We start from the raw sequence: 26,224 nt of genomic DNA, 5'->3' as shown, positions 1-26,224 counted from the left end.
ACTACAGCGGTTGTTGACAATCTCAACTCAAGCTCCATTTAGTGGCTGTTTTGGAGCTTTCCATCATATGATCTTCACTAGCAGATGGAGTTTGCCAATTTTGTCATAGAATTATAGAATTTCCAATTTTTCTTTTTTAGGAAAATGTTTTATGCTTTCTCTCTGAGAGTTAATGAAAAGCACCACTCTCATGTTTCTGTACAGATTAAAACATTTTTTTATTTAAGTATAACATGCTAATAATAAGTGAGATTAAGAGGGGCCAGGATAGCTGTCTTCCCGGCTTCCAGTCATTATGCTAAATAAGCTCTCCTGGCTCTAGCTTAGCATATTTAGCACACCGAAATGAGAGTGGTATCAATCTTCTCAACCATCTCCCAGCAAAAAAGCCAATGAGCACATTTCCTAATATGTTTTTGTTGACAAAGAGTTCAATGTTGAGGTTCATTCTTTTGAAACAGCAGTTAACAGTAGTTTAGTAGTTGCTCTTCCTTTAATATGTCACCCAGTGTAACTTCATGACTCTTTGGAAAATAATGGAGCTGTGTCTACATAGACAACATTCCTCCTTTTTTTTTAGGACAAAGTCACTGTTGGTTTTAAAGATTATTTATTTTCCACCTTTTAATGGACAGGACAGCTAGGTGAGAAAGGGGGAAGACATGCAGGAAACTGTCACAGGTCGGACTCGAAGCCTGGACCTCTGCGTCGAGGTACAAACCTCTATATACGTGTGCGCCTGTGCTATCAACTGAGCCAACCCGGCCACTGTTGGTTTTGACCTTTAAATCGTAGTTTATTACAATAAAAAGCCTTTAACGTAATTTAAGTCACTTTCATTTCTTCACAAAAAAATGAAATTTGTCTACAAAGAAAAGGCAATATCTAAATAATATATATAAATTAATATCTACTACAAACTCAACAGTATAATCCAAATTTATTTTTAACTCAAGTCCGCCCGTTGGCACTCTAGCTCCTGGATGATCCCTGGCAGTGCAGCTTCACGTCCAGCTCTCTGAGCTGCTCCAGGAAACCATTGTTAGGTGAGATGTTCCTGTTGGCGCTGACAGCTTTGATGGCGTCCACCAGTGTCATGTTCTCGTAGATCATCAAGTAGGCCAGAACCAAGGTGGCCGAGCGGCTGAGACCCATCGCACAGTGGACAAACACTTTACCTGCCAATCAGCGGAAACAAAACTCAACATCACTTCCTGCTCAGTCTAGAGCTCAGCCATCCTCTACAAGCTCCATGTCCATAATTACAACCATGCAATGACTTTATTCTAACTGTCTAATTTGTTACTCTGTGGATTAAAAACATCACAGAGAGGAGTACTTCAAACTCCTGACTAAAAGTTTTCAACAATGTTGCAACAAATGTTTCCACACACGGTAATCCCTAGTTCCTTATCCGGCCTGAGGATTAGGGTGCAGGGGAGCGCGTAATTGAACTGTCTTGGCGTCTGTGTATTTCTGCTGGGGATTACTGTAGGCCCCGCCACACACTGGAGCCCCAGATCAGCCAGCATGTGAATAAGGAGGCCTCATCTTATTACTGTCATGTCAGATACTGACTTTACTTTGCATAAAAGGCCAGGCAGACACAGGCCACAAACATAATTGTGTAATTTCCATGTCCAAATTACCAGGGCAATCCATTTAAAAACAATTTTCCTGGCCAAGGTCTGAGTTTATGAGAAGATTACCGTGGGGGAAAGATATTAGCTTGATATTATGTTTAGTGTTTGATTTGCATTTTAATGACTGATACAACTGGGGGCTGCTGTAATGGGAATTGACTGACACATTTCTGTACTTTGGTTTGCAGAATTTTTTTTTGTTGCCCCCAAGTTAATGTGTGAAAATGTTAAGAAATGCCTTGAGCTTGGTGAGAGCTCCTCACCTGTTGGCGAGCTCAAAGCGTTCTTGATAAAATTGGCTGCTGGGTAAAAGAAGGGACTCAAGTTAAAGGATGGCATGTCAAAAGCTTCCACTCCATGATAAGTGATTTTGGTGTCTCGGTAGAAGCTGGGGCCTGTGTTCACGTTGAACTTCCCATCAGCAGCGTTAAGTACATGGGTGATGTGGTGAGCCTGGAGTGTCCTCTTGTCTTTGGCTGCATACCTAAAGGGGGGAAAAAAAGCATAGTTATCTCTCAGGGCAGAGAAGTGAAAGAAGGGTTCATCATTTCCAAGCATACATATGACCATAGTGCAATAAGAAATGCTGATAAATGATTTAAAATTTGTCATATTCATGGTAAATAAAACATTTACTAATGCTTTATATATTTGTTAGCTGTTTGTGTTGCCAAGTTGTGGACCCACACCTAAGTTATGAAACGTTTTGGTTGGTGTAACATAGTAGCTTGCTCTGTTCAACCAAATAACAATAACAATAAATAAATAGTGGATTGAAAAAACTTTCCCCCAAAGAAATAGTTAAAAACTGGCAGCAAGGTCTGTGGATTATCCGAGGCAATGGAGATAATGTTTCTTGAAAAATAATGATTTGCTATTTTATTTTTATTAATGTTTCTGTACTGTAAACACTAACAATCATATTTGTGTGGTAACAGAAATCCCAGAGACAGATGTCTAAACCTGTGCAAATTAAACTGTAACTGTTGGATGCACCTAGTCGGTACCTTCTGTAAAAAACTATATACATTTGGCATGATGGCTTGTTAGAATGTTCATGTTTTAATGCTACATCCATGGCTAATTTGTGTAAAAGTAGCAGTTTAATAATGTGCTAATGTTTAGTGTATGGCTCATAGACTGTAGATAAACTGGACCAACAGATCCCATTGCTCTGGACGGAGACCAGTGAAGGATATTAGAAGCATTAAAAGCACTTTTCCGGTGAGCGCCGAGCGTTACTGCGTAGCCTCCAACTGAGAGAGACGACGTAAATGTGCCGTGAGCAACCTGTCTGAAAGTTGTAAGTCTTCTGGTAGCTGTGCAAAGAGAAATCTCGATCATTCCCAATCTTGCAGAGACAGAGAGCGTCGATATATGTAAGGAGATAACATAGGCACAGGCTAATTATTGCTAACTAAAATGCTAGTTAACATTAGTAATTAAACTTAAACAGCTAATGTAAGTCAAAACTGCCTGCGAGCTTCTCCTGTACTATACGGTAATTCCTCTACTATGCAACAGTAAGTCGCGTGGTTATGACACAATCGTTAGCCTATTTTTATAAAAACGTCTGCTATGGAGCCATAACGTGAGATACAAGGTAATGGAGCCTTTTATACATTGTCGTTTTTCTTTAGAAATAAACAATGGACAAATAGAGTCTTTAAACGCTTCAGATGTAAAGTTATTCGCTGTCAAAGTGACGTCAAAATGAATGAATGATGTCAATGGAATGCTAACGTCGGGTGATCGTTTGGTAGCATCAAAATGGCGCCATAGGAGGTTTGCGCTCTGAAGCGAAGCTTACCCCCTTGGTATGGCTATGGTTTATGTTAGCATGTTAATGTTGCAAAGGGTTAGCACGGTAACATGCTAATGTTTAGCATATTTGTCTAACATACAATTAGTAAATGAGGTCCTTCATTTACATGTGTGTTCAAAACCTGGCAACCCAAAAGTACTGTTTAGCTACTAAATTCTTACTGAAGAATGAGATGTTTTTTTATAGAACCTGAAATTAATTTTTTCCCCACTACGTGCCAGCAGAGGTGGGCAGACCGACCGACCGGGAGGTCGCCGGTTCAATCCCCAGACCAGCAGGATAAAATCTGGGTGGGGAAAGTGAAAGAGCAGCTCTTGTCCCTTCCTCATTACCACCCCTGAGGTGCCCTTAAGCAAGGCCCTTAACCCCAACCGTTCCAGTGGAGCTGCTCAGTGGCCAGCAAATCAGACTGTGGTTGTACTGAGCAGCTTCCAGGTATGAATGTGTAACTGTGTGAACGTGACAGGTCGTCATTGCAAATGAGAAATTGTTCTCAATCGACTTACCTGGATGAATAAAGGTAAAAAAGAAAGAAAGAAAAGAAACAAACTATGAACACTGACATATAACCTTAAGTTGATATGGCGTACTTCTTAGCAAACAAGTAGTGAGATACACAAACAGACCCTGAAATGAGTCAGGTGGCAATTCTCTGTGAGTTCATCACTAAAAACAAGTATATTTGTTAATATAAAATATTGGTGCTGCTTTTACAATTAATATGTTAGCCTAATAGTTTTGTAACCCTTACATTGGTGACACTTTGTATATCCTTTATTAGTATGCCTGGTCTCACATGTCTCCAATGTAGATCCTGGGCTGAACCATATCCAGATGGCTGCTGGTCCCTTTCTTTGTCCACATTAGCTTTTGGAGTTCTGAAGCCGGGGGGGTCTCATACTTGCTGTCTGCCCTCTCAGGGCTCGCCAAACAGCTGAGGCCTCTGGGCATGTCTGGATGCTCCACTTCTGCTTTTACAACCTGTCGCATAAAGTACCACATATGATATTCTAACAGAGTTTAACTGGGAGTTTAAAGCAACACTAAAGAACTTTTCCCGCTTCAGTCTCCCTACAGGTTGGAAGCGGAATTGTCCATTACATTACATTATGCAAGTTTGCCAGATCGGGTAGCGGATCTGTAGTTTGAATGAACTGGACAATGTAATGTAATGGACAATTCCGCTTCCAACCTGTAGGGGGAAAGACCGAAGCGGGAAAAGTTCTTTAGTGTTGCTTTAATAATGAGTGGCGTTGTTGAACCAACAGAACTGGTCATTGCTATGAAATCGGGACCACACTGAGAAGCTGATAGGTCATCAAAAGCATCAGAAATGTTTTTCTTTACCTCACTCATCTACAGTTTAAGAAAGGAAATGTGGATAGTTTGAGACATCATTTGATACTCCTTTGAATGCTGACTTTTAATAGGCTATATTCAATAGAGAGGTAACACTGAAAGAGAAATAAAATGTGGGATTACAGTGAGGATGGTTAATTTGAACATCAGGTATACAGGCCTGTCGCCTTTAAATATAGACTATAATTATGCCAATAAAAGCACTTCACGCAGTAAAGGACCACAAGAACGCATAATTGTAAGATGACCTTATGATGCTCTAATTATTTTAGTTTAGTAGCACTTACGTGGGTTTATTTATCTCCAGAGATACAGAAAAATTGGTATTTAAGGCCTACAGTATAGCAGCTTTTCATTTCCTGCAGGCAGGTCCAACCTGTGCATTTACAATTTACACACTAGGCTTGTGAGACTTATACTATGCATACTGTATACATTAGCATCCATTTAGGCAGTTGTGTGATTCTGCTCCAGGCTGAGGACGTACAAACGATGTGCATGCATTGTTATAGTAAGAAATTGTTGGCAGCTCAGCTTCTGTCACGGCTTCTGTGTGCGAGTCTCGTTCCTGTCCTGCCGTTAACCAATCAGCTTATCTCCTCTAATGGCTCTCTGCTCACCACACACCTGGCTACAATCACCTCATCAACCCAAATCAACCATGGCTTTCCTTCCACTCATCGCCAGATTGTTATTCCAGTCTGGTAGCTACGCTTAGACGCCTACTCCAGTGACTCAAATAGTAGATTCTACTCGTATATTTTGCCGAATTTTCGATGCATGGCAGGGCATGGCACTACTCAACTCGACTTGCTCTTTTTTGGTTAATTAGCAAAGGTTGTGGATAGCACCTGGTACTTTTGGTACCACCTCCTTCGAGGTTCCAAGCGAGCTGAGCCAATACTACAAGATGGAGTTGAAGCACTGCAGACCACTGATTGGTCAGAGAGAACTGTCACGAACGCAACACGGGACATCCTGCACAAACCTGCCATTTTTTAAATAGCCAAGCTACCGTCAATAGCGACCACACATTTTTTTATTCACTCACCCCAGATTTGAAAGAAAAAAAATGGCAGCCCGCAAAACTACACCGTACACTACGTCGTACAATTGACAGACATCTTGCCGATGAAAGAATTCAGCGAGTGTTGTGTTGAAGATGATGTCATGGCAGTTTCACACGGTTTTGCTATGGCGATCAGCTGAGAATCTCGCCTACACTGAGAGAGTACTATCTGCAGTGGAAAACGAAATAGAGAAAAGCACCAGGTACCAAAAGTGAGTTGAGTCAAGCCGAACCATTCAGTGGAAATTAAGCATTTGTTACCTCATCTATTGCTTGTTTGTTCACTGTCCTCCAGGAATCCTGTTTGCTCGCCTGCCAACTCATTCCCTCTGCTCCCCCTTGCCGTTCTCCAGCCATTCACTTACCTTGACCCGTCATCTCCTTCAGTAACTCTTGCAATTAACCTGTAATATTTGATTTGCTTCCTGGTCTGTGTTCTGCATTTGGGTCCACCTGCTAACAACTCCTAACAGCTTCTTATTTGCATTCTGCAGGCGAGTGGAGACATAATGTGGCACTCAGGGTTTGGAGACTTATTGTTGTGTCCACAGGAATAAGTTGTTCAACAAACAAATCTGTTTTACTGACCTTTTGTTAAGCTGCCAGGACATATGGAGGTGCACTCAAACATCATGATGGCTCTGTCTGCATATGCATGTTGAATGTGTGTCGGTGTATGCAAGAAAAGCTGCATCTGACCCAGCATATCCTCCATGCATATGAGTGTGTGTGTGTGAGTCTTGAAGGCAGAGTAAAATTGTGTCTTTGCACAAGTACAACATGTGCCCGGTGTACCTGGAAGCTTTTCTTTCTCCTCATTGATCTAGAAGTACAACCCTTCCCTTCCTCCCACAGTCGGGGCAGAGAACTGATTTCCCTGGTGCACATGTTGAGCTGCAGCGCTGCTTTCATAGCCTCCCCCCTTAGGCTAACCTGTCCTTCCTGCTCTACTTCTGTGTAATTAAAGACGCTATGTATGGGAAAGTGCCCACGGTTAATATGGAGGGCAAATAAAAATTGCTTTTTTTTCCTCCTCCGGGCTTCTTGGTGGTTTAATGAATTACACTTCCCTCTTTAGCCTTAGATTTGTGAGCAAATTAATAAAAGAAAGTGTGGTAAAACCATAAGGCAATGCAGTCCCATAAGGCAATGCATCGTCACAGTACATCCTCATTTATTAAAGTGCTTTATAAACATGTTTACCCTGCAAACAAAGGTATAAGTACTTTAAATCCATACACTGTAAAGTCTAATCAATATTTTCCAACATGGACTTCTATCTGCAACAAATCCGTAACAACACATTGTTAGCAGACACTTGCCTTGGCTGGAAACGTTGCTTTTCAAGGTCTCTCTGTAAAAGAGCTACATGTGGGTCGACAGCACAACTGTCTGCGTTCTCCTTGGTAATCTACCCTGCAACCTTTTTTGCTATTTTAACATCTGAATCTCAGCCCAAAATAATTCTGGCATCATCTTCTGCATTCCTTTAAGGTTACCCGAGCTACCAGCAGACGAGGGAGGATAGGACACAGCTTTTTCAATAGCAACAGAATTAGAACAGTGCTGCTAAGCTTAAATCTGACACAGTCGCTACTGAGATTATTCTCCACAGTGAAATGCGTTAAAATTTATACCTGTACATTTGGTCACGTCAGGAGTTTCTGATCTCTTTTACTATATATTTGGTTCATTTATGAATGATCCGCATATAAAGTAAATAAAACTGAAAAACTGAAATAAGGTTTACAGTTAAAACTGTGATGTGGACATAGTCTTGGCTAAAGCATAAAAGTAGCATGTCAAAAAGAATTACACAAGAAAGATGAACATAAGTACAAACAATACGTATCTTATACAATACATATATTTGTATCATGTTTCCTTGCAAAACATCCAAATTTAATATATTTTTCTTGTATTGAAATAAAATATCCATAAATGAAACCCTTTGAAATTGAACATCTGACTCCAACAATACAAATATGCAATATATAATTCAGTGTGTACTACATGTGTGATACAGTGAGGTTGAGAGATAATGAATTATAACAAATAGGATCCATTGCTGTCAAACTATTATATAGTAGATGCATGTTTGAAGCTTTTTGTGTTTGACCTGGACAATCAAAAGATCTGAAACCTTTTGATGTACAGTGATGATCAGCTCAACTAGCTTGACAAATACACCAAAGGAATTTCATTCTGTGAACACTGATGAGGTGGTCTTGTTAAAGAGACGGGTGCTGTAGATTGATTCCCATTTTTAGTTTGAATGTTGAATTGCAGAAACATGAATCTTTTCTGAGTCGTCTACAGAGTTTACAAAAAAACTGATGCTTTGTAAACACATTTTTCCGTAAGAAATTTGGTCCATTCGGCTGTAAATAAAGTGATGTGCTGAAGAAAATGAAATCTTACAAGGATGAGAGGTAACTGAAAGACATAAATAAACAGTCATAAAAGCTCCATCAAATCATTAGCATTCATTGTTCAGTCTTGTCTCTGTTTTCACTTCGCATTGCATCAAGTTTCCAAACTGTCTTTTTGTTAAGAAAGTTTGTTTTTAACAAAACTGCCTACAAAAACATAAAAAAAAGAACAAGAAAGTCCTTAACCATGGTGGCAGGTCCATGAGGAAGTTATGTAGCTCATTATAAAGCAGACAACTAAATTGTATTCTAATTGAGAGACAACTTTGCAACTCATTTACCACTAGTGATGCAAGCAATGTAAAGCTTGGCCTCAGGGTGGCGCCAGAGAACAGGCCATGTCAGAGCCGTATATGGCTCTGGGCCATGTTATGTTGTTACCTTACCGCCACATTTCTGCGTTGTCAAATTTGCCGAGACTTCTTTCCAGTTTGAAGTGTACTTTGTGTACTTAGGCTCAGCTGTGCACTGAGCTGAATGCTGACATGTTAGCGTATAACATACTGTCATCATGTTTTAATGCATATTAACAACTAGCTTACATGTTGGCATCTAATATTTACAATACCATGTCAGCATGCCAACATTAGCATTTTAAATTGCTAATATTTTGTATGTAATGCTTAGTATGTTAGCATGTTAACATGTGCATACTTAGCATGTTAACATGTGCATACTTAGCATGTTAACATGCTAATGTTTAACTCGGCATGACTTTCTAATATTTAGAAGACGGCGTTATATTCTGAAACATTGATTCTGAGTTTTTTTTTTAAAGTTATGAGTGTGCAGATTTTCTCCTTACAATAACATTTAGTAGGCCTATATTAATGTTATTATGTCAACATTTAACATGCTAATTAAAAACTGAGGGCTGAGTTATTATCTGTAGTTAAATGTGTGCAGCTTTCCCATTCTTCTTTTTTTTTTACGTTTAACATGCCAACATAATAGATTAGCCTACTGTTAATCTCAAGGAGTCTCACAGATATTCAGTCATTAGTTGAACCAAACTTCATGACAATCGATTAGAAATATTTCAGTCTGGACCAACAGACCGACCGGCATCACCATCTCTAAACATAATGCTGATGTGTGGCTAAATAAGTGTAAACTTCTCTTGATTACAGTATCTGACATGTTTTCTTTTTTCTTGTCAGCTGAAGATCCAGATCTAACAGCAAAGCCAGGAAATTCCTGTTTGGGTAGATGGCTCTCTTCTCGATCAATTTCTGCAAAGCCCGTTTGAGCGTGAGGTGATGGTAGATCATGAGGTACGCTAACACCAAGGTCGATGACCGGCTCATTCCCATGATGCAGTGCACCAGAACCTTCCCTGAAGAACAGACGAGATGAGGGAGAGAGAGGGGTGGTGTGAAGGAAGGATTAGTGAGAGGCCTCTGTCTTATTAATATCATACATGACTACCCGTCTCACACTTTGGCCTTTCTTTTTTTCTGCTGTGAGCTAAAAATAGTGCCTACAATTCATTGCCTTTGTTCATTTAAGGTCCCTTTGCAGGCTTGGTCCGACTGTCTCTTTAATCCAACTCGTCGTCCTCTTGAAAGCTTCTTTGAAAGGAGCCATTGTCACATTATAGACTTAAATTCTGCAAGGTAAGACCCTTATTACTACTACTGGCTGAAAATACTCGTACATACCATTACAAGTGTGTTACATTGTGGAGACAAGTGACATTGAAAGGACGGTATGATGGGAGAATTTGAGTGGATCGGTTTATTAAGGATGTATGGAGTGAAATAAAAGATGCAATTAGTCATTATGCATGCATATGACAATTCATGTGAAAAAGAAGAATCTTACCGTCAGGTGCCTTCAGAGCTTTATGAATGAAATCAGCTGCAGGCTGGAAGTAAACATCCAGATCAAAGTGTGTTGAGTCATCTGCTGGAATGCCACAATACACAAAGCCGTTGCCATAAAAGCTTTGGTTCCCTATGCTGCCTCGCTTGGAGTGAGCAGCGTTTAATACATGAGTTATACCTAATTTCTGCAAAGCAGTCTTGTTTTGGGCTACTGCCCTAGCAAGACAAAGAGACAGAAATAGGTTCAAGACTTCTGTGAACACTAAGCATTACAGCACAATGTTTTTGTACCAGAAAAACACAATCATGTGCAGGAGTTATATAAAAGATGACAACAACAGTTTAACATTTACAAGTAACAGGTTTCACATTTCCTTGTGAGGCAAACTCATTAAGTCTGAAATGAAATGTATACTTACACATTCCCTATGTATATGTTTGGCCAGACCTCATCAACTTGACTCAGATGTAGTTTGCACGAGTCCAAAACCTTCTGCAGATCCTTCACACTTAGATATTCTTTTCTCTTGCCTTTCAAGTCTGACATTTTAGGTCCAAAACCCCCGTCTTGGATCGATTGCTGGTCCAAATGTATGTTGTATCAAAGCGGTTCCCGTCCACTCTGGCTCAGGATGATCTGTACGAACAGGTGTTTATCTGCGGTCACTGAACAGTTACCCGATTTAGTGCTTAACCTAGCGTGTAGTCTTACTCGTGCAGAGGGCAGAACAACAAACAGAGCAGCCCGAGCTCTGCTTTTCCCACTGCTGTGGGACTCTAATTTAATAAGCCTCAAACAAAGAATAATTTCATAATGCAGTGATAATTGGATGCAATTATAGACAAAATGTTTAAGTGCATTGCTTATACTGGATGGCAGAAAGTCCACTTTAATGCAGCATTTATGGAACAGAAATACTGCAACAGTTTAATGCAGCTAGTTTACTGCTCCGAAATAAATATTGTGTGAAAGCAAATCAGCTCAAGAGGGAAAAAATTAAGCTTTGCCGCTGGCTGCACATGACATAAACCCTCACACTGCTTTGAGTGTCTCTTTTAACCCTGCTATTATGTGGCAGGTCAATTTCACCCATTCCAGCTTTTAAATAGAAGAAAAACATATTTAACCTCTCTTTTAAGCCTTGAAATGTATTGACCTCTCTTCATTCAGGGTCATGAACATGTATGTAAAATGTGGTGCAATGATGTTATGTAAAAAAAATAATAATAAATAAATAAAAATACTGCTGTTGTATACAAAAAGTCAATAAATGTCTCCAGTCATTTTGACCTGGAGACATTTATTGATTGATTGCTGCATCTGCTTATTGATGTATCTACAGTGGTTTGTGTGGATGGACCAAATCCCATCTGATATGTACATAAAAATAAAATCCATTCCTGCTGGTGAATGTGTGATTCTGGTGAGATGCAGGTGTAATTGTGTGTGTTCCTGTGTGTGAAGAGGCTCAGTCGATACTGTGCATACACAGTGTATTAGACAAGCTGTTATCCAAGCATTTATTAGAAATATTCAATAAATTCCACACTTTCTCTCCATCTGATTTACAAGATGTAAGAAGAGACCATTGGAATCTAAACTCTCTCATGTTATATAGTCAACTTCCTGCCAAGGCAGATTGTCAGGTTTCAAAGACCTACCGTATGTTCTCAGAAACCGTAAAATGTTTTCCAGCATTTGACTCCATAACATAAAATTGGCCGAAATCCAGTCTACCACTGGAACAACAAGACAGAAATTGAGAGGACAATACTGACACTACACTACACTACTGACACTGCAACATGCAGGGAAACAAAAGACATTTGCAGGAACATTTGCAGTTATTGTAAATTTTGCTCAGCATGTGAACAGTGTGAAAAGCAGCTGAGATCGTCTTGGCAGTTAAATCCTTGTCAATAAAAATTGTGCACAACATGAGACCATTGAACATGCATACACTGATAAGTGGTTTTACAAGGTCTTAAGAATAGTTGAGGTCATGAGTACAAATTCTACCCCAGTGCAACTCAACACATCTAAGAAAGTTTAGAGAAGGCAAGAAAATAAGGTTTTTTTTCTGAGAATTAAGAATAAATCACAAAATTTCAACATTTAAAATGTACTTAACTCTGCTTACAACTAAATTATCCAGTGTTATAAACCATCTATTGATTGTTCATGTTGTTTTAAAGTGAATACACAACACATCACAGTGGATGTAAATTTCCTTCAACATAAAACAAAGATTAAATGAGTATTTTTTATCGATTCTGAGTCTTAAAATGGATTCTAAGGGTAAGGTGATTGCAATGATTTCCTACTAATATAAGGGTCAATATCCTGTGAACAGGCAGCATGATTCACATTAAACACAGCACCCGGGTCAATAGATTCAATACCATTCTTGAAACAAACTGATTAAAGTCAAAAGTACATTAACTCCCTCCACTGGCAGACGATGAATTCTTCATTCATCTTGAGGGAAACAGGCTTTTAATAATAGTAAAAGTAGTAAAAGTAATTTAGTAATTTAAAAAAAATCAATTTTTGAGGTGCAGAGGATTACTCATGATGTCTTGCGTAGTTTCATATCCAAAGCACGAAGCTGTTTGAGAAACCCTTTGTTTGGGAAAATCCATCTGTGCTCTTTGACCTTATTGATAGCCTCTAGCAGGGTGTAATGCTGGTGGATCATTAGGTAGGCTAGGATGAGGGAGGCAGACCTGCTCACTCCAACTGCACAGTGGACAAAAACCCGAGCTGGTGAAGAAGGAGAAAAAGATTATAATGAACCTAAAGCATGAGGTGATACTGGGATTTTTATTCCAGATAAGATGAGTGACTTGCAGAGAGACCTGAGATAAAAAAAAACTAAAAAAAACTGAGTGACAATAAAGCAACACGATGGGTATTTACCACCAGCCATGTCAAGTGCACTCTGAATATACTCAGCAGAGGGAAAGAAGTAGCGAGAGAGGTCAAAGTACGGTGAGTCATCTGCAGGCACTCCATAATAATCCACACTGGAGCCATAGAAGTCATGACTCCCCTGACAGTGCATGCTCCCATGAGCTACATTCAGAACATGAGTGATTCCCAGCTTCCACAGACTGTAGCGATCATTGGCCACTGACCTGTTCACAAAGGAAACAGGAATTGTAACAAGAAACACATTAGAAGGAAACAATCTAGAGATACTTTTATTTTATAAGCTGTCAAAAGCAATGTCAAATACTTACATGTCCCCAATGAATAGGTTAGGCCAAACTTCATTCACATGATTACCAAATCTTTTTCCTCCATACAAAACCTTCACCAAGTCTTTGACAGATGGAGTGGCAGGAGAAACTGCTTTACTTTCCGGTAGATTGTTCATAGATGACTAAATGAATCTTTGTAGTTGCTTACATAACTCTGAAACTACCCATTTGTATGACTTTTTCCTCCAACATTTCTTTTTCAACTCTGTTGAGGCTTTATGAACATGTTGGTATTGACAAGGACAGGTGTCCTTGGTCTAAAATTAAATCAGTGACCCATAATCTAAATTGTGTCCAAGCTCACGCCTCTAAATCTTTTATATATACATGTTGTGGTATTTTGTGGCCTTTAATTTATTTCACAAAGACGTAATTTCTTTGATCATAACAATTCCAAGAATGCAGAATTAAAGACTCTGCAGTGGACTCTTTTCACCAGTAGATGTCACTTTTGCTCAGCTGGAGCCCCGTGATTTTACGTGCGCAGCTACTCTGGACATTACCGCCTTGTGTTGTCAACAGTGCTAACCAGCACGAAGCCAGGGCGAAATGATTTCCAACAAGCCCGTGTTAGTGCAACATAAGCAAATACGATTTCTTCAGATTCTTGTAAGATGCCATTTAGCTAGCTAGCTAAATAAATACGTTTCCGTATCGTCTTCTGTCACATCTCAGTCCGGGTGAGTGAGCGTTAAGGCACACGCATTGATCACGATAGCTCATAGCTTGCTAGCTAACGTTAGCTAGCTAGACTTGAATTAACGTTAGCATGCCGGGGGAGAGTTGCTGTGATAAAACAGATGAGGCTTTCGCTTGGTTTCATGTCTACCTAAGGCATGCTTGTGGTTACATCAACGTAAACCATGTGGTCGGCTAGTTATCTTAACGTTAACGTTACAAGATATTGATAGAAGTTCGTAGAATTAGCTCCTGGCCCCACCTTATTGATAGCCACTGCCAGTGATGTGGGTTAATGCAGGTGAAGTGGGTGGTTTTTACTGGACAAAGTTACTGAGTTATAGCTGTTCTCTAAACCATACAAGCCACTGTACCATCATATCAGGTAATCACTCAACAGGTAGATATGCTAACATTGTATGGATATCTTGGTAATCCTTGGTAAAGACTTTAGAGACAGGGTTTGTTTCCAGGGACACTGAAGTTAAGCTTAAACGAGGATTATTCCTTTTAGTGTGTAGGATAGTGGGGGCTATAATAAGATTGGGGATAATAGCCAGCAAGTCCTTATCTATAACTATTGCAAAAGTCAACATGTCTGCTCCTTCACCTACATTTTTAGGGTGTATGCAAACTTATCTTAGCACATTCTTGGCACTGATTGCCTCATATATTGCTCAAGTTGTGAATGCTCTGCTTGCCTTTGTAGCTCAGGAATTCCTGTCTATGTGGCAGTGTTGCTTAGTTTGTATTTTAGTATTGCTGATGCAGTGAAAGTAAATGGTGCCTAATAGTGCTTACTCCTTAAGAATCCTTTGTGTATTGGTAAGGAAGTCAATAAGGAACTGATATTGACAGTAATGGAGAGCTCAGTTGTTGATGTTGTTGATGTTCTTTTCTCCAGCCTTCAGAGTGAGGAAAAGGCAATGACCCAACTGAGTGTCCGTCGCTGGACGCCCAAGCATGTTGCCAAGTGGCTGAGGGAAGAGGGCTTCTGTGACTATGTGGACCTGCTATGCAACAAGCACCGACTGGATGGCACCAGCCTGCTCGCCCTCAGCGAGTATGACCTCCGCTCACCACCTCTGGAGCTCAAGGTGCTGGGGGACATCAAGCGGCTCATGGTGTCCATCCGCAAACTACAGAAACAGAACATTGATGTGTTGGAGGAGCTGGGTTTTCCCTTTGATGGCTCTCCCACCGGTACCGGAGGCAGTTTGGACTGGCTGTGTAATGGAGAGTCAGGCAGAGACTGTGACAGCACTGACACCGCACCAGTGGGAGAGGAGTATCACCAGTACACTAATGGGAAGTACAAGCTGCAGATGAGGCGCCTGGATCCAGAGTACTGGAAGACAGTGCTAAGCACCATCTATGTGGTATTTGTGTTTGGGTTCACATCCTTCGTTATGGTCATAGTGCATGAGAGGGTGCCTGACATGCGCACATACCCTCCGCTGCCAGATATATTCCTAGACAGGTGGGTGTGTGAAATATAAGACACTCTTTAAGCCTTATTTTTTTTCTGACTTTTGAAATGCCATACATGTATATTCAGGGTTCAAAATAGATATATAGATGGACTTTATTAATCCCAAACTGGGAAATTACTGTGTTACAGCAGCAAGTTACAAGGACATACACACTCACTCACACACAGACAGAAAATACAAGAAATACTGTATACTAGAAATAATAAATAAGATAACAAAGATCAAAATACCAGAACACCAACTGAAAAAATACTTAGAGGAATGAATAGAATGTACATGTATATACAAGTGTAGAATCAAATTTACAACCTACATACATAGTATATATATCAAAATAAAATATGTATAATATTAAATATGAAGTTAGCACCATCTAACAGCCAAATATAAAATATAATCTGTTGAGTGGCTGGTAAAATTTGAACAATTACTAGCCATTTGGCTGGTGGATGAAAATGTTAATTTTGAACCCTGTGTATATTTATCACAGATTATTTGTTAGACTTTCACACCAGATGGTGGACATTATAATTGCCCTACTTCTTTGTAGCATGTTTCTATTATTGTCCTCACATATTCCTGATGGGCTTTGGTTCAAAGAGACCTTTCAGTGGTTTTTAAAGTGACCTACTTTGTAGTGTGACCCGTTGCTTTTGACCAGCTTTGAGCTTTTCATGGAATGTCTTTTCATGTTTATTGGGAGAGCTGATTTGTGTTTTTGTTTTTTTGGCACGATAAAACATGAAGAAGCAAGTTACAGCTTTTCTGTTAATATAGTGATATTACAGTCCATATTTTGTTATCTAATATCAGTCATGAAACTTAACTTAAACATAGAAATTAGAAGCTGTTTGAAATATTTAAGCCTTAACTGTAGTATTTTAACCCAAAATATGGTAACGTGTTAAGTGTCTTTTTAGGACTGAGTCTAAGAGTTAATTCAAGATTTATCTTATGACTTCATTGTTGATTAATGTCTCAATTTTGGATGGTTTACTTTATAAAGTAATATAAAACCATCAGATTGCTTGTTTTGTTCAACCAACTGTCCAAAACCCAAAGATATTCAACATACAAGGATATAAAACAGATAAAAGCAGCAAATCCTCACTTTTAAGAAATTGGACCAGAGAATGTTAGGAGGTTTTTTTTATTGATAAGTGACTAGTCATTTCAGCATTAATCTCTCTTTTTTTCTCTGTTCAACAGTGTGCCTAGAATACCATGGGCCTTTGCCATGGCAGAAGCATGTGGAGTGATCCTCTGTAATATCTGGGTGCTGGTTCTGCTGCTTCATAAACACAGGTACAGTAGAGTACAATGTTGTCACCGCAGGGATTGTGTTGTTGGATACCTACAGTGTGTTCCTTAAACCAATGCTATGGACGTTAACTTTGTCTCACGACTTGTAGGTCTATCCTTTTGCGGCGCATGTGCAGCCTCATGGGGACGGTGTTCATGCTGCGCTGTATCACTATGTTTGTCACCTCCCTGTCTGTGCCAGGACAGCACCTGCAATGCTCAGGAAAGGTAACCCATTATTTGTTTTCTGTGTGTCTTAAACGTTACATATCTGCCTCTTTAAAAGATCACAGTACTGATCGTTTCTTCTCCCCCTCTAGATGTATGGTGACATGTGGGCCAAACTGCAGCGAGCTGTGGCCATCTGGAGCGGTTTTGGGATGACCCTGACAGGAGTGCATACATGTGGTGACTACATGTTCAGCGGCCACACTGTGGTCCTTACCTTGCTCAACTTCTTTGTCACAGAGTGTGAGTAGCTTTTTTTCTTAATTTTTATGGTTATTTTTGGGGCATTTTAGGCCTTTATTATACAGGACCGCTGAAAGATGTGAAAGGGGAGAGAGGGGGAATGACATGCAGCAAAGGACTGAGCCTTTGTACATGGGGTGCCTGCTCTACCAGGTGAGCTATCCAGGCGCCCCGTGTGAGTAGCTTTTAAGTCTGTCCAGATTCATTCATGAACATTATGATAAATTATGAGCTGTTATTAAAAGCTGTGACATCAGAAGGTTGAAGTACTAAATCATGAGGAAGACTCATGTAGAGGAAGAAAAAATGTAGCCGTATTTGGGAACATTGTCCCTTTGTTGCCATCCAGTGTCCTCCTTCGGCATTACAACTGAAATAAAAAAAATAAAAAATAAAATAAAATAGCCTTCTTCAGTCTGACCTGGACAGAAATAGTCACCTAAGGATATGATAGATTTCTGGATGGTGTAGTAAAAACTCCAAACGACAACAGAAAAAGCTATTTTGTTCAATGCATCTTCACTGTTCTTCTTATTTCACAAACAGACACCCCACGAAGCTGGAACTTCATTCACACGTTGTCCTGGGTCTTGAATCTCTTCGGCATCTTCTTCATTTTGGCTGCACATGAACACTACTCGATTGACGTCTTCATAGCGTTCTATATCACTACCAGACTCTTCTTGTACTACCACACTCTAGCCAACACCCGGGCCTACCAGCAGAGTCGACGAGCTCGCATCTGGTTCCCCATGTTCTCCTTCTTTGAGAGCAATGTCAACGGGCCCGTCCCCAACGAGTACAGTTGGCCTCTCTCTAGACCTGCTGTGATGAGGAGGCTTATTGGATAATGAACAGCAGCAGCAGTACTGTCAGACACGTCTTAGCCTGTGCTGTCTTAGTCTGCTATGTCAAGTTGCCAACTGAAGCGGTGTGTGATATCTTCATCAACAAAGACTACTGTTGTGATCCTGTTAGCACTGAGGCCTGATGGGATACACAGAGCCATACCTTCTTATATTCCGGGACTTGTCTTCAAACCGGCCTCCCCTGCCACCATTTTTTAGGTGGATTAAACAAAATCCACAAAACACTGCAGAGTTTCTTAAAAGCCCCATTAACACTCTTTGCTTGATTTGAAAAGTGACCACAGTGGAGATGTGTTTCATTTATTGGTTGTTTATTTGTCCTCTAAAGGGATATCATTTAATGTAGCATTAACTGCATTTTTCAGTACCTCTCAACTTAAAGACTTACTCATATGTTTGTTAGAGTATATTTGGATAGCACATGATAAAAGGAAGCCACATCGAAACATTCTCAGGCAGCAGTGTCCATAATCCTTCACAGCAGTTGGCCATTTTCTGTGCAATTAAAATACCTATTAATTTCAGTGTTATGAATCTGGATTCTTGACTGAAAGTTTTGGCTCACCTCCCACTTTGTAATTTATCAAAACATAACTCTATACAACACTATTAAAGCAATATGTAAAGATCTACATTACACTTGCTTTTTTCTATATAGCAAAATGTTCATGTTGAGAAACAGGTGTTACTTCTTTGCCATTGTTTGAAAGTCTTTCATTCCTTGAAACAATAATTACATGTTGACAATGTTACTAAATGTTGAATGTAGAGTAATTCATGGCTCATTGAAGGATACAGTAAAGTATGATAATTTCATTATCAGCCAAACACATGTAATCAAAGATTTATTTCCACCTGTCTTAAATATAATTCCAATTGCCAATTACCTTGAGTGTTATGATAGGTTTCTCTGTGTAGAAATGTCCCAAATATTTCATGTTTACTGTTGGATAGTTGTGTAGTGCTTTAAATCATCATACAGTGACACAACAGATACAATCTTTGACATTAATCTGTAGTAATCGTTCTTGAAAAGGATGCTTAAATTTGTATGTATTTGTTAATATTAATTTATTTCGTTATTTCGTAACAGTCAATAGGTATTTTTATATTTCATACAGTGTTACAGCAACATGCACATGGAGAAATATGTTTACAGTTGCTCTTAACTATGTATTTATTTGAAACACAATGTGCTTTTTAAGTGTAATGTGGATTTCAGATGGCCTCTACATTTCATTGAGAGTGAAACTTGTAGTAAGAGAGATGTTGTAATTGATGTGGTCATTACATCATGTTAGAGACATAGTAGAAACATGGTTATTCTAAATGGAGATGACAGTATACAACACATCCTTTCATTGTGAAATGATGGTGTTTATATTCTCATGCAAAAACATTACTTGTTTTGTGTCTTGTTCAGTCATTTCCATCATTAAAGAGCTGAAATTTAACAGTTTCTGAACCTATTTCCCCCACTGCACCTTATAATAAATGTGCATTATAAATAGGCTTATACTGTGCATAGTCTTCAGCAAGAGAGATGATCAGTTTATAAAATTGTTGAAAGCTAATGTTTACTGTACATTTTAGCCAATAAGCCAATAAGCCTTGGATGGTGAGTGGACACGTATGGGCACATACTTAAAACTAAAACTTGATTAACGATTTTGAATATTCTGTTGACTAGAAAGGACATTTTTCATATGGTTTTTATCTTGGTATACACAAAAATAATGTATACATTAGACGGTCATTTTATAAGGAGAAAAACTGAGCTACAAAGACATTTCTTTTATGTTTTACACTTAGACTAAGATTTAGTTTTCTTTGTGATGGCGTTATTTATACTAGGGTAGGTACAAATAATTTAAAATAGCTACGAAGGTCCGTGGACTGACACTAAAGCTAACTTTGGGCAAGTTTGACAGTTACTGACTAATTATGACATCAATAATATGAAAAATAAGAAAGCGGTTAAGTAGGCTACAGTATAGTTGTTAAATTACTGTATGTTTGATATTAATGAATGTTGTATATTTTCACGTTTCCCTGCTATTGTTATTGTCGTTTTTTGTTTGTTCCTGATAAAAAAATAAAAGTTCAGTAAAACGTTCGTATCATAGACTGTAAATAATATTAACAGTCTATGGTTAATATTTACACTCTGTGGTGTGAGGATCTTTGACGTTACATTAGCGCATTGGTTAGGTTAATATGGTGATTTAGAGGTCCTTCCACTTGCCGGTGTGCTGGTAGCACACATTTGGCATGAAAAATGTTGACTCTTGCAAATGACAAAAATGACGTGTACTGTTGCCAAACATTGTAACCAATGTTTAATTTACTAACCGATAATTACAAAATCATCATCTCGATCCGATTTTAGACAGGCACAAAATAAACAGCTATATTTAGGGTCCTGCGGCGCCGAGGTCAGGAGGAGGGTGTTTGTTGCGGTGTCTCCTCCATATCGTCCTACACCGGTACCTGTCGCTTTTCTGCCGTTTTTTTCTATCTCACAAGTTGACAGCAACATCTTCGACAACAGTAATACTCGGTAAGTAAAAGGCCATGTAATTACTTAGGTTGCTCAAGTTCTATTTTGTTTGAATGTCGGTGAAATGGTTATCAAAGGTCCGATTTGCTAGCTAAAAAACGCCCGCTACCACCCTCGTGTGTTCAACCCTAGTTTTATAGTCTATGGTTCAACCCCCTTTAAAATACTGTAGCAGGCAGGCACCAGTGACAGTGTAATATTTCTTATAATTTACTTTTTGATTAGTAAAAATTATGAACGAGCAATCCTCAACTGCGTATGCATAATTCACAGACAATCCTAATTTGTTGCATTATTGCCCATTTTATCCCAAATGTTATTTTACAGGCGGCTGCTTTGATATTTATATTCATGCCAAATTGAATGGTAGAAAAAGACACATTCAATGATGTTTTGCCAGGTATGCTATCACACCTTTATCCTTTACGTTACCGTTAACGTTCCGTTAAGCAGACAGTTTCAAGCCTCCGGTCTAACCTTGACAATGAGGAGACGTGACAACAGAATCTGAGAGTAATGGAGACTGTATGACTCTGAAGTGGTGCAGAAGTGGTCCTATTTCTTTACCATTATCAGGGCTCCAGACTAACTTTTTTCACAGTGGCCCCCAACTGAACATTTTAGGGGCGCAACCAGAAAATTTAGGGGCACACACCGTAAATCAACATGATAACCAAATATTCACATTTCTACTAATTTCCACTGTATTACTAATACATACTTTGATAATAGATGCAGAAATTACAATGTGCTGTTTCAAATTCAGTGTCACTTTTGAAAAGGCAACATAGAAGGTTAACCGACCGCACCATCGTTGTCATGAAAAACAAAAAATATATATAGACCAGCTCTAGTCTACAATGACAATGAATTCAACTTAAAATTAAACATGCATTGTTTAGGCTACTACTGAACCAATATTGGTACCGATACCTGAAATTCAGTTCAGTTACCCAACGGTACCTTCTTTTTTGATACTTTCCCTCTATAATTACAAAACAATTATTTCAGTTGTAAAAATTATTGTCAAACCTATTTATACTGTGTACTTAGAACATTGTTATTTTATTAATTAAACAAAATCCTCCTCCAAAACCCATCCCTACAACCTATTAAATTGAATAATTATTCATGTCTTACTCACTGTAACTTTTATTCTTGTATTTGTATATTCTTTTTTATTTGCCTTACAACCTCAGCCTGTCAGTCAGTCACCAGGGCACAGAAACCACTGTTGTGCCTGCTTAGGAAGTGTAACGTCAACAGCACCGCGACTGCTTTCGGCTCTCCATTAATATCATATTGCAGCAAACGCTGTCTGTGTGAAGTTTTGAAAAACTGTAACCACACTTGAAACCATTTTATCGAAATTTCCATGACTCACTGTGACTTCAACAAAACTGCAGAGCCGACGTAGTTTGCACCGTCCGCAGCTATGCGTGTGTGTGTGTGTGTGTGTGTGTGTGTGTGTGTGTGTGTGTGTGTGTGTGTGTGTGTGTGTGTGTGTGTGTGTGTGTGTGTGTGTGTGTGTGTGTGTGTGTGTGTGTCAGAGCTCCGCTCTCTGTCAATCTCTGAGGACAGATAAGTTTGAGCTTACGCGCTCTCAGGTACCGAAATTTCGATGTTTAACGTGTAAAAAAAGGGGCAAAATTTACTGGTCGCACATGTGCGACTGGATGTAAAATTCAGTCGCACGCAGTCTGGAGCCCTGCATTATGTTTTGCTTTTGGACTCCATTTAAGTAAATAGAGTATAAAACAAAATCTGCCTACAAAATACCATTTTCGAAATTCCCTCAAAGTGGCTATAATGTTATAATTCCGAGTAAAGATACCCAGGACATGACCTCAGCATCATTAATGGTAGCTACAGCCCTGGTTGTCTTTTAAACGTTGACATTTCTATCCTTTTACAGTTTTGAGATGCATAGTTTTCTGACTTTTATGTACATGCTTAGTTTTGATCATTAATTGCATTTATGGTTCTTTTTTCATCATTTACGCTCTCTGAAATGTCCTTTTTTGTGACAGGCAAAATGGCAGTTCCTCCGACATATGCGGACCTTGGAAAATCAGCAAAGGACATCTTCAATAAGGGATATGGTAACTGGAAGCAAGATAAAAGGCAGTTTTATAAGTGTGTATTTATTGACCCTCAGAGGACAGGCCGGCTGTTTTGAAATGAATTACCAAACCCAGTAAGTAGTTCCTCACTGTCCTTGTCCTTGCAGGTTTTGGACTGGTTAAGCTTGATGTGAAGACAAAGTCTTCAAGTGGAGTGGTGAGTTTAGCCGTTACTATAAATATACAGTAGTGCATTGCAGGTATTATCAACTGGTTTTAGGTTATCACAGATAATGTTCTCAGCATATACATCGGCCAATAAGTATAGAGAGAGTGCAGTACCGAAATGCCAATGTGTTTAAGGTAATTTAGAAACATTTTGTCTATCAGAGAGCACTGACATGTTCAGTAGGGTGACAATTCTTTAATAACAAAGTTTCAGGGATCATTATCAAAAATCCTTGTTCATGTTATGTGTTTAGGTTTAAAAATGAATATCCAGGGTTTCCCCCCAGTGTTTTGCAAGCCTGGTGGCCCACCGGGCCTAAGTTGCCACCTACCGGGCCTAAGCCACTGGGAATTATTTTTTTTAATGTATTTTTAACATTTCTTTTTTAAACTACAGGTACAGTAAGATGGCTCGGTTGAAAACATGGACATATTTTCAAATCTCCATTAAGCTTTTAGCACGGACTTGATGTAGGGCCCTATGGAATCTGTCTTATAGCTTTTTTTAAATTCTCAATTTTTATATTCCGTCTATGATTCTCTTATTACAGAAACTATTGGGCTCTACATTAATGCTGCCTTCCGCCTGTGACTGGCCTCAGCTGGGCCCTCGTCGAAAAAAACCCGAACTTTTCTGGGGGAAACCCTGATACCAGCCGATAGATAGAGATATATATATTTTATATTAATTTTTTTTTTTAACTCTCAGTCAATATTAGTATCTGATTTTACTGTGTTTACTCTCTCTACAGTAGTGGATGTACTCATCAAACCTGTTGTACTGTTTCCAAATATGATTTAATTTCCTCTTGTATTCACTTTAGGAGTTTAAAACGTCCGGCTCATCCAACGTAGACACCAGCAAGGTCACCGGAACCCTGGAAACCAAGTACAAGTGGGCTGAGTATGGGCTGACCTTCTCAGAGAAGTGGACCACGGAAAACACACTTGGAACTGAAATTTGTGTTGAGGATCAGGTAAATTGAAAACTTTATTTTGCTGCTCATCCCACTAATGCAACAGCTCTAAATTAAGTGTGTGACTGATGGAATGATCTTCTTTAGATCACCAAAGGGCTGAAACTTACTTTTGACACTACATTTTCACCAAATACTGGGTAAGCTACAGGTTCCATATGTTAATTGTAAAATCAATCATTGTAAAAAGAACATCCTTCTAACTTTCACTTTTAATTTTCTTTTTAAATTTCACAGCAAGAAGAGCGGCAAGGTCAAGACGGCTTACAAAAGGGAATACCTTAATGTTGGTGCTGATGTAGATTTAGATTTTGCTGGTCCTACGATCCATGGAGCAGCAGTGGCTGGCTACGAGGGCTGGCTGGCTGGCTACCAGATGACTTTTGACTCAGCCAAATCAAAGATGACCCAGAGCAACTTTTCAGTTGGTTACAAGACTGGAGACTTCCAGCTCCACACCAATGTGTAAGTTTTAGGATCAACAAATATTTGAGCCAGGCAAGATGAGTAACTTTACTGTAGAGTAACACAAATAGCTTTCCAAAATCTCACTGATCTATTGATCATGTGGTATTTTTGTCAGGGGAAACTGTTACAAAAAAAATACTGACATGCAAGGGATGTTGCTAATTTTTTGGGGCTTATTTTTCCTCTCAGAAATGATGGTTCAGAGTTTAGTGGATCCATTTACCAGAAGGTAAACGACAAACTAGAGACTGCTGTTAATCTGGCCTGGACGGCAGGCAGCAACGGAACTCGCTTTGGAATTGCTGCCAAATATCAGTTAGACTCCAGTGCCTCCATATCAGTAAGTGTGTTTATATATTTTTTTTACCTCCCCCAAGGAATTTGTTTCCCCCCCCCATGTTTGTCAACAGGGCGTCTTAAAAATGTGTTAACCGCTCCGTGAAATGTTGTTGGACGTTAGCCCATGATCTAAAGAACAAAGGATTGGTGTTAGCGAGGATTTTTAAAGACATTTTCCTGGGAAATTGTTAAACATTTCCACTTTTTTCTAACTATTGTTTGCTTACTTTAATTTTAAGTACATCAAGTATATCAAATGTTCATTAAAATAACAAATATATAGAAGTTTGTGTAGCCTTGTAGCTGTACTGTATGTACGTTCTGAATATTAATTTAATGATTTAATACTTTTCTCCAGGCTAAGGTGAATAATGCAAGCTTGGTAGGAATTGGATACACCCAGACTCTCCGGCCTGGTAAGAACCACCTCTCGTCCAGTATACAGTTGAAAACACGATGGACCTCTTTTTCAGTAACATAAATATACATGCATTTCATTTTTACATTTCAGGTATGAAACTAGTCCTCTCGGCACTGGTGGATGGGAAGAGCATCAATGCTGGTGGTCACAAACTTGGTCTGGGCCTGGAGTTGGAGGCATAAGGATCTGCTTTGCCATTTCATAAGAAAAAGAGAAATATCAGCAGAATCTGATCCTGAGCGCTCCCGTCTGGACAGCAACAGATATTTTAAAGAGATGAAGCCAAAACAAAAAAGAAGCCCAGTTCTTGAGCACTGTTAAAATGGGAACCCTTCCATGGGTATAATAACTAGTCATGTTTCAATCACGTGTATCTATCAGTTACTCCTTCTGCCAAGTTTTCCTCAATAGCGATCCGGGTGTCCAGGAATGGTTTCAAAAAAACAAAACCTTGTTATTTTGCTGAAGTGTGATAATGTAGAATGTAAACATGAGCTGTTCATTTGCACAGTAGACTATATCTTTATTTAAGCTATTTCTCCTTTGGTGTATTTGCACATTTTATTTGTATTTTAGTAGTGATGTTTTACCTGTTAGGTTTACTCCAACTAAATATGCTTATCAAGATCAAAGCCAATTTAGTGGCTGGTGTTCACTTATCTTTCTAGAGGCTTAATTGTGCTGTGTGATGAGAACTCCGCTACCTGAAATACCTGCTTCTAAGTTGCAAGACAATGCTAAATGGATTCTCCTTTTCCTCAGTGTAACTTGAGTGAATGATTATCTGAGTGAATCATCCACTTTTCTTCCCATTTGAGGACTGACATTAATCAGGAAACCATTTGTGTGTTGGTGTGCGTCTAACCTTTGCAATAAAGTCCTGAAATCAACCTTCATCTCCTGTATTTTCACAACAGTGCATAATTAGACAGCATGA

At 39.1% G+C, this 26,224-nt stretch overlaps 5 protein-coding genes across 9 annotated transcripts; 2 read left to right on the top strand and 3 right to left on the bottom strand.

The window, feature by feature from the left end:
- Positions 1-972: 972 nt before the first annotated feature.
- On the bottom strand, positions 973-4,419 carry LOC144536459 (dual specificity phosphatase 29-like). The gene is made up of 3 exons (XM_078279614.1): positions 4,265-4,419; positions 1,907-2,127; positions 973-1,178 (listed from the first exon to the last, which is right to left on the bottom strand). Exons 1-3 carry the CDS (start codon positions 4,417-4,419, stop codon positions 973-975), a joined length of 582 nt encoding a protein of 193 aa, XP_078135740.1.
- A 4,858-nt stretch (positions 4,420-9,277) lies between these two features.
- Positions 9,278-10,701, bottom strand: LOC144536460 (dual specificity protein phosphatase 26-like). The gene is made up of 3 exons (XM_078279615.1): positions 10,574-10,701; positions 10,153-10,370; positions 9,278-9,664 (listed from the first exon to the last, which is right to left on the bottom strand). The coding sequence occupies exons 1-3, from the start codon at positions 10,699-10,701 to the stop codon at positions 9,453-9,455; spliced, it is 558 nt and encodes a 185-aa protein (XP_078135741.1). The 3' UTR covers positions 9,278-9,452.
- On the top strand, positions 9,573-19,193 carry samd8b (sterile alpha motif domain containing 8b). 4 transcript variants are annotated; one of them, XM_078279611.1, is made up of 7 exons: positions 9,573-9,602; positions 9,838-9,944; positions 15,001-15,576; positions 16,799-16,894; positions 17,002-17,119; positions 17,212-17,362; positions 17,909-19,193. In XM_078279611.1, exons 1-7 carry the CDS (start codon positions 9,588-9,590, stop codon positions 18,211-18,213), a joined length of 1,368 nt encoding a protein of 455 aa, XP_078135737.1. In that variant the 5' UTR covers positions 9,573-9,587; the 3' UTR covers positions 18,214-19,193. The 4 variants fall into 4 exon arrangements, with proteins under 4 accessions (XP_078135737.1, XP_078135734.1, XP_078135735.1 ...); XM_078279608.1 differs by lacking the exons at positions 9,573-9,602; positions 9,838-9,944 and adding an exon at positions 13,927-14,098; XM_078279609.1 differs by lacking the exons at positions 9,573-9,602; positions 9,838-9,944 and adding an exon at positions 14,163-14,481.
- Positions 12,725-13,534, bottom strand: LOC144536668 (dual specificity protein phosphatase 13A-like). Its single transcript, XM_078279929.1, has 3 exons — positions 13,398-13,534; positions 13,078-13,292; positions 12,725-12,918 (listed from the first exon to the last, which is right to left on the bottom strand). Exons 1-3 carry the CDS (start codon positions 13,532-13,534, stop codon positions 12,725-12,727), a joined length of 546 nt encoding a protein of 181 aa, XP_078136055.1.
- Positions 19,194-20,660: 1,467 nt separating the features above from the next.
- Positions 20,661-26,177, top strand: LOC144536013 (non-selective voltage-gated ion channel VDAC2-like). 2 transcript variants are annotated; one of them, XM_078278888.1, is made up of 9 exons: positions 20,661-20,791; positions 22,822-22,893; positions 23,022-23,071; positions 23,907-24,059; positions 24,147-24,199; positions 24,297-24,524; positions 24,717-24,867; positions 25,225-25,282; positions 25,378-26,177. In XM_078278888.1, the coding sequence occupies exons 2-9, from the start codon at positions 22,827-22,829 to the stop codon at positions 25,467-25,469; spliced, it is 852 nt and encodes a 283-aa protein (XP_078135014.1). In that variant the 5' UTR covers positions 20,661-20,791; positions 22,822-22,826; the 3' UTR covers positions 25,470-26,177. The 2 variants fall into 2 exon arrangements, with proteins under 2 accessions (XP_078135014.1, XP_078135013.1); XM_078278887.1 differs by having other exon boundaries at positions 22,822-22,927.
- The last annotated feature ends 47 nt before the right edge of the window (positions 26,178-26,224 follow it).

The sequence above is a fragment of the Sander vitreus genome, chromosome 21, assembly GCF_031162955.1.
Source record: "Sander vitreus isolate 19-12246 chromosome 21, sanVit1, whole genome shotgun sequence".
In the NCBI taxonomy this organism is placed as follows: domain Eukaryota; kingdom Metazoa; phylum Chordata; class Actinopteri; order Perciformes; family Percidae; genus Sander; species Sander vitreus.
The sequence above is the reverse complement of the archived record's forward strand: the minus strand, read 5'-3'. Positions and strand labels throughout refer to the sequence as shown.

Coding starts and splice junctions, on each gene's coding strand:
- LOC144536459 (XM_078279614.1), bottom strand. CDS start 4,419: ATGCCCAGAGGCCTCAGCTGTTTGGCGAGCCCTGAGAGGGCAGACAGC. Junction 2,128..4,264: donor AGGATCTACATTGGAGACAT/GTGAGACCAGGC, acceptor TCCCCCCTTTAG/GTATGCAGCCAAAGACAAGA. Junction 1,179..1,906: donor CGCTTTGAGCTCGCCAACAG/GTGAGGAGCTCT, acceptor GCTGATTGGCAG/GTAAAGTGTTTGTCCACTGT.
- samd8b (XM_078279611.1), top strand. Junction 9,945..15,000: donor ATAGACTTAAATTCTGCAAG/GTAAGACCCTTA, acceptor TCTTTTCTCCAG/CCTTCAGAGTGAGGAAAAGG. Junction 16,895..17,001: donor CTGCTGCTTCATAAACACAG/GTACAGTAGAGT, acceptor CACGACTTGTAG/GTCTATCCTTTTGCGGCGCA.
- LOC144536460 (XM_078279615.1), bottom strand. CDS start 10,701: ATGTCAGACTTGAAAGGCAAGAGAAAAGAATATCTAAGTGTGAAGGAT. Junction 10,371..10,573: donor AACATATACATAGGGAATGT/GTAAGTATACAT, acceptor TTGTCTTGCTAG/GGCAGTAGCCCAAAACAAGA. Junction 9,665..10,152: donor AGCTCTGAAGGCACCTGACG/GTAAGATTCTTC, acceptor TCTGTTCTTCAG/GGAAGGTTCTGGTGCACTGC.
- LOC144536668 (XM_078279929.1), bottom strand. CDS start 13,534: ATGAACAATCTACCGGAAAGTAAAGCAGTTTCTCCTGCCACTCCATCT. Junction 13,293..13,397: donor AACCTATTCATTGGGGACAT/GTAAGTATTTGA, acceptor CTTTGTGAACAG/GTCAGTGGCCAATGATCGCT. Junction 12,919..13,077: donor GAGTGCACTTGACATGGCTG/GTGGTAAATACC, acceptor CTTCTTCACCAG/CTCGGGTTTTTGTCCACTGT.
- LOC144536013 (XM_078278887.1), top strand. CDS start 22,846: ATGCGGACCTTGGAAAATCAGCAAAGGACATCTTCAATAAGGGATATG. Junction 22,928..23,021: donor GATAAAAGGCAGTTTTATAA/GTGTGTATTTAT, acceptor TTGTCCTTGCAG/GTTTTGGACTGGTTAAGCTT. Junction 24,868..25,224: donor ACTCCAGTGCCTCCATATCA/GTAAGTGTGTTT, acceptor ACTTTTCTCCAG/GCTAAGGTGAATAATGCAAG.